This window comes from Ictalurus punctatus, chromosome 4 (assembly GCF_001660625.3).
Source record: "Ictalurus punctatus breed USDA103 chromosome 4, Coco_2.0, whole genome shotgun sequence".
NCBI lineage: Eukaryota > Metazoa > Chordata > Actinopteri > Siluriformes > Ictaluridae > Ictalurus > Ictalurus punctatus.
In genome coordinates this window covers 3,231,916-3,239,028 of record NC_071284.1, presented here as the reverse complement: position 1 = coordinate 3,239,028, position 7,113 = coordinate 3,231,916, and the positions used below count along the sequence as shown (strand labels likewise).

The following is a 7,113-nucleotide window of genomic DNA, read 5'->3' as shown; positions in this document are numbered from 1 at the left end:
GGTAGTTTCTTAGGCATTAAAGCAATTTTAAACCATTTATTGTTCTACACAGATGACAGTTAACGGTTTAATAAGTTGTAATAAGTATTGAGATCTCCTATAACTTGATTACGTAGGGAATAAAACATGACGAATAAAACATTTCTCTTCCACCACAACAATTTTTGCAACTGTGAATTTTTTTTTTTTTATTTATTAAAGAATGACACATTATAGTATTTATCCATACGTAGGGGCCTACATTTAACGTTAAAATTAATAAAATGGTCTAGCAACTAAATGATACTTTTTTTTCATAAAATGATCATTTGCAAATCTCAGCATTTAATGCGCTTTAATACTTTTAGAAAGAAAAAAAAAGAGGTTTCTGGGAAGTAAGGGATTTTTTTTAGCGTCCTAATGCAGTGTACATGGAACCATCTCTGTTCTAAGTTTTAGCATAGAACCTGTAAGGGTTCTCCTAAAAGGAAAAACACTTAATGATTGCAATTTTAACCTTTTTTTTCTCCTTTTTTTTCTTCTTGGCCATACATATGAGTTTAGTTTTGACTTAGTACTTTAGTTATTAATGTTTACTTAAGCTATTTGCTACAGATGTTAGCATAATCACTGAAAACTAAAATTTTGCATTTCAGAACACTTGATAAACAGTTTCCTCTTTAAAAAAAGGAGTGCCAAGAGCTTTTTATTTCGATTATTTATTTATTTATTTATTTATTTTTAGACCTTTTAAGGGCTGAGCAATGAATGATGTCGAATACTGAAGGAAATGATTTGCAGTAATCAGTAGAAATGTAAGGCGGTGCGCTTTAAACAGTGTGGCCCAGTTTATGATTTCATTCCCCTCGTATTCCTGATATCATCTTCACGCACACACTCCATATGAACACAGTGCTGTTCAGAATAAACACACACTTTCTCCCCCTCTGAAATATGCGCACACTCTAACGGTTGTCGAGTTTTACGCGTTTGACTGACATGCACATGAACCAATCAGCATGGGTGTATAAACGCAGTAGAATCGGACAACCAATCCGCTTTCAGTATTCCAGAATTGTTTTTTTTCCGGGATTCTCTCTCGTGAACGCGAGATTGACTGCTCGTGTCAGTGATGCGCGTCCACGTGAGCTTCTAGCGGTATTTAATGGACAGCGGCTCTGAAGTGAACTGAACGTCTCCCTGCTGGGAAAAAAAAAGAAATAAAAAATAATAACCAAAAACAAAGAGGAAATAAAGACAATAAACGGGCATTTTGAACCATTTTAGAAAACAAAGAGCAAGCGCGAGGGAGGTTTATTGCGGATACGCGGATGGTTTCATGTACATTTTTGTCCATCAGAAGGGTTTTACTGGGGTGCAAGACGTTTTTATGGACACGTTGCGGCTTTCTTTAATAGGATCATGAGCCAGGGATGGGTTATGATATATTATGCCGTGTAAAAAGATTGAATTTGTGGTGTCGGGTATTAAGGTGTAACGCGTAAAGGCGGCGGCGCGCTGTGTTGTGTTGTGTTGTGTTGTATTGTGGTGTAGTGTAGGCCACTGACGCCGACTTTAATCTCCGAGGGCAAAAGTAAAGCTGTTTACAGATCCGTTTATTGCTAAGCCTGTGCGCTGTCTCGTCAGGAGCAAGGTGGGAAACATGGCTGGAGAGAAATTGGCCGTGACGCGAGCGCTGAGTGGATTTGCGTGGCTGTGGCGCTGCCGTGGAAACTAAGGGCGACCGAGGCGCAGGTTTCCACCCGACACATCCCTAAAGGAAAACTTTTCATTTCGTTTTCTCTACAAACATGGGCAAGGACGAGTGCAAAACCATGCTGGACGCTTTAAATAAGGTAACGGCGTGCTACCGGCACCTCGTGTCCGCTTTAGGGAGCACGTCGGACTCTCAAAACCTGCGCGAGGAGCTGAAAAAGACGCGGCGGAAAGCGCAGGAGCTGGCCGCGGCGAACCGGACCAGACTGACCGCGCTGCTCAAAGACAAGAGCATCAGCAATGACGACCGCGCCGAGTACGAGCGCCTGTGGGTGCTCTTCACCAGCAGCATGGAGATCCTCGAGGTGGACATGAGGAGGTCGTTGGAGATCGGGCAGGATTTCCCGCTCAAGGTGCCCACGCGCCACTTCATCCAGACTGGCATGACCGGCAGCACAAGCACTGTGGCGGCCCGGGCCATGAGCATGCAGAACATGAAATACGAAGCGGACGCGGGCATCGACACGGCCGATCTGAAAGACCTGGAGGCCGAGATCGCTCAGCTCGATCAGATGATGGAGGAGATGGAGATGAAGGTGCAGGTGGCGCCGTGGGCGGTGGAGGCCAAGCAGGAAGCCGGAGCCGAACTCAAATCCACAGTCAGTGTGGGAAACTCATCCGTCGGTGTCATTTCCATCTGCGACGAGGAACCCAAAGACGGGGGCGAAGGTGAAGCTGGTGTCATGAGGATCTTCGCGGGCATCATTTTCACTATGGTTTTACTCATTGCAGGCATTCTGGGATATCTGGTCGTCAATCTTTGAAGTAGGATCTTCTTAAGGCTGTGTGAACACTAAACGAACAACAAAACAAAAACTGTGACCTGCTGGATTTATTCTAACCTACATATTCACCTGCCAGTGTGTGTGTGTGTGTGTGTGTGTGTGTGTGTGTGTGTGTGTGTGGCTTGGACCTGAAAAACACATTCAGTAGCAGTGTTTCATGAATCAGAGGCTGAACTGATTACTTTTGTGGATATAATGTATCCATGGGCCACAGTATTAGTACACTGTTACACCAACAACCTGGCTGTAAATTTTTACAGTAAATTATAAAGTACTGTAAAATCTACAGTAAACAACTGTAAAACATTAACAGTAAAGCACCGTGATAGCTTACGTAGTATAAAATAACACATCTTAAAGTAGGCTACGTTTGCTCGTTTGGCTGATGATGTGGATGTGTGTGTGTGGGGGGGGGGAGAGGGCATTTACAATTGGTGCAGGATGGGATTTGAACATACAGCCCTCTAACCCGTAACCGTAAACTCTGAGCTCAACTGACTTGCTTTGAATCAATATAAGTTTATTGAGCTATGGTGTCTCAGTGGTTAAGGTCATGTGTTCAAATTCCAGTACTGTCAATCTGTCATGTTTGGTTCCTTAAGTAAGATCCTTAACCTTCAGCTCAGTTGAATCTTGCATCAATTTCTAAATTTAGCAGCCATTAAATGACCATATGTACTGGATTATGTGTTATCTTATACTAGGTAATTCACTGTAAACATGTCTTACAGTTGTTTACTGTAAATCTCAGTACTTTTCTGGCAACCCTGCTGCCACTAAATTACTGTCAAATTTACAGCCATTCTCTCTTTTTTTTTTTAATTTTTTTTTTTTTTTTTTTTTACAGTGATATGTTACAGAGAAGGATTGGTAAGCAAAAGACAAACTGAGATGATGTGGCATATTTATTGGTCGTTTCCGTGAGTGAAATACCATGAAATCAGGCCAGGCTCTCTATCAGGGCTCTTGAGGATCGTTGCAGAGATTTCATGTACAGCAACATTGAGAAAGCATGTTTTTTTTTCCTTAAAGGATATTAAAGAAACTGGTTCTAATAGTTCCAGCTGGCTGAAATGTGAAATCTGATTGCAGTCTAATCCTGTTAGTTTAACCTGAACTAGAACAGTACAGTTAAATCCAGTTGATATATATATATATATATATATATATATATATATATATATATATATACACACACACACACACACACACAGACAGTACTGTGCAAAAGTAAAAGAAATGCTGTAGAGCAAAGGTGCCTTCAAAAATAATGAAATTAAATGTTTCTACATTTAAAAAAAATACTATAAAGTGCAGTAAACAGTAATAAATGAAACAAAGTCACTATTTAGTTTGACAACCCTTTGAAAAAGAAAAGAAAAAAAAAGAGCAGTCTCGGGTAGAATTAATGCAGTTTTATTTATAAGGAAATGAGCTGTAAGTTTTATTGAGAATCTTGCAGAACCAGACACGGTTCTTCTGGAGACTTTGACTTTCGCACTCGCTTCTTATTTTTGCAGCGAAACCCAGCAGCCTTCGTTGTGTTTTTTTTTTTTTTATCTGAAAAGTGTCTCTTACCACTTAATATGCTGCTTTCTTTACTGACAAACAAGTATTTTTATGTAACATATCATTTTGTGCTGGAAAACTAATGTTTGGGAATCTAAAATGTTTTTTTGTACTGACTCGATAATGTAAAAGTCATCAAATAAAAAAATCTATAATATATAAATTTGTACTAAAAGAAAATAGGGTGCCTAAAACTTTTGCACAGTACTGTACATATCATTAGCACGTTTTATCAGTAGCTGAGTTTATGACCCTGAGATTATTATTCTATTTTTGCCCCCAAAAAAGAGACGAGCTTTTTTTTTTTTTTGAATTCTTTAAAATCAATTACAAGACTATTTTCTAATAAACCCTAAAAATGCACCCTAAGGGTATTGTAAAGCAGTTTCTGTCTGAATGACATCCCCAGAACTAAAGGCTTGATATTCTTTTTATCTTTAAACACAATTTTTTTTTAAAATCAATGTTAATTTTTTTTTTTAATGCAATAGGAAAAAAATTGACATCTGTTTTTTTTTTTTTTTTTTTTTTAAGATGCTAACTAAACTTTAATCATTAATAACTGGTTAGATTCGTTTCGTATCTGGATCTGTCGCTTTAAAATTGTACATTCCTTATGACAATAGGCTAAGGATTTCTTAAACGGGAAGTCACCGAACGTTCTTAAAGGGTTAACGGCTCACACCTCTGCTATAATCTTTATCGGACCAGTCCTGGCCTATGGGCCGTATTTTTGACACCCCCGCCCTAGCTTTTGTCCCTTTAGACGCCCATCGTCACAAAAACAGGTTAATAATTGAATAAAACAACATTTCCAGGCCTATATCTCATTAGGCTCAAACGTAACACTTCACAATAACCATCTGAACAGTGTTAGCCTACTAGTCTTTACTGGAACCAGTATTTCAGACTTCTCGTCATGTCCACACATCATATCGGTTTCTTAGTTGTGCCTCAGTCCTACAGAAAGCCCCTTTAGATTGTACCTTACAAACCTTACAAATGGCTATGACTTTAGGCATTTTGCCGCACACTGTAAAAGCAACAACTGTATAGTGAATCTGTACATAATCCATATTCATGTTGAAATAGTGTACATATAATTGAATATATTTATATCAATAAATAATTTAAACAAATTTCTTGTCTGACGTGCAGTGTAATATACGATAGTGTAATATATGCGTCATGTATTTTAGAGACTTGATTTATTTCCTTTATGTGTATTATGGACATGCTAGTAGTTTTTTTTTTGAGGTATACTCAGATAAAGGTGGTAAAAAAAAACAAAAAAAACGACCAGAGAATCGCATCTTCTTGTTTTCTTGGTTTACATGACTCAGTCCTTTACAGCTGAAGAACTCTTTTACAATTCATTTGATCAGGTGTTCATCAATTTTCTATAACAGGAGCGCAGACAGTAGTAAGGCAGACAGTAGTAAGACAGTAGTAAGGCATAAAGCTGTAAGGCATATCACAGGTTTATATGAAAGCACTTCTATATTTCTACTTTAACAACCCTGCTGGAAAAAAAAGAAACCATCACAGAGATTCTAATGGTTTCCACTACAAATACCATTACAAACCATCAGCTAACCGTTTAAACCTTTACCATTATTGGTCCTTAATGGTATCCACTAGACATAACATGCCACCAATAGCAGGCAACAAATTAACAGTAGAGACCCATTACAGTTTCCATTAAAACCTATTACAATTCATATTATAACCATTAAAACCAATTCTATAAGGGTTTCTATTTTTTTTTCAGCAGGGAACTTACAAAGGGATTTGAATGGTGGACGCTACACAAAATCAAATGCTAATAATAAACAAATAAAAAATGTGTGATTTATCAAATAAAAACATGTAATTGTTTATGTAATTTATGTTAATATGAAAAAGTTTTGGTAAGGAGATGTTAACATTTTTGAAAGGAGTCTCCAGTTTCAGCACTTTGTAACATTCTGGAGGTTCTCTGACACTGGGAAGTCTTCAGGACAAAACTTGAAGACAAAACGTCTTTTGCGGTTTCTCACTAATGTGGCAAGCTGCGTTTTTGGTCTTATTAACTTCGAGAGAGAAAAAAAGTGAGGCTGGGGAGGGAACGATTGTTTATAGGTGCTATAACGTTAGCGAGAACAGGGACTAGTTTGTCGAGCTTGTTCTGCGGACATTACACAATGTTAAATGTAACTATAGACTAATAAAAAGTATGATGTGTCTTTCTTTAAAAAATAATGGAATCACTGGCAAATGCTGTGAAATTAAAGGAATAAAAAACTATTAGCCATATCACCCCATCCCATCGTTGATTAGTTTCTCGTAAACAGTGCCTCTCTACACAAAAAAAAAAAGAAGAAAAGATTAGTTGCAAGAATAACGGGAAATGGTGTATGTATAATATATAATTTTACATAATACAAGTTAATTTAATCTATATATGATGGAGGAAAGAAACAGGCTAAGTGTTGCCTATAAAGGTACATAGATTTTGCTAAATACTGTAGCTACAGTAGCATTAGCAGGTGAAGGTGACCTGAGGTAATTTTTGATTATATTTTATTTTAAAATGCATTACTTAATGGTTAATGCCAACTAAAGAAAATTTCCATCATGGAAAAAGTAAATATATTCAACGTTTATGTGGGTATTTAACATAAACGTATAATTACATGAGACATGAGGCATTTTGCACCTCCTACCTCCATGAGACAAATATAGTCACCAAGAGTAAATATTAAATAGATTCACAGTCAAGCAGATAAATCAATCAAATTTCTTAAACTATCTGAAGTAACTTTAAAAAAACAAAAAACAAAACATTTAGACAAACACTAAATCTGTATTAGACTATACAGTAGAATGCTTTAGCTAAATAGCCTGTATTAACCTGAGGTAAATTGTTTACATAATAAATTTTTATTTTATTTAAAAATGTAATACTTGATTGTAAATGATAATAAAAATCATCTTCACAAAAAAGCAAATAGATTTAACATTC

General features: G+C 37.0%; 1 protein-coding gene across 1 annotated transcript; it reads left to right on the top strand.

Moving 5' to 3' along the window:
* The first annotated feature begins 940 nt into the window (after positions 1–940).
* si:ch73-167i17.6 (regulator of G-protein signaling 9-binding protein) lies at positions 941–2,938 on the top strand. The gene has a single exon (XM_047152548.2). The coding sequence runs from the start codon at positions 1,791–1,793 to the stop codon at positions 2,517–2,519; it is 729 nt and encodes a 242-aa protein (XP_047008504.1). The 5' UTR covers positions 941–1,790; the 3' UTR covers positions 2,520–2,938.
* The last annotated feature ends 4,175 nt before the right edge of the window (positions 2,939–7,113 follow it).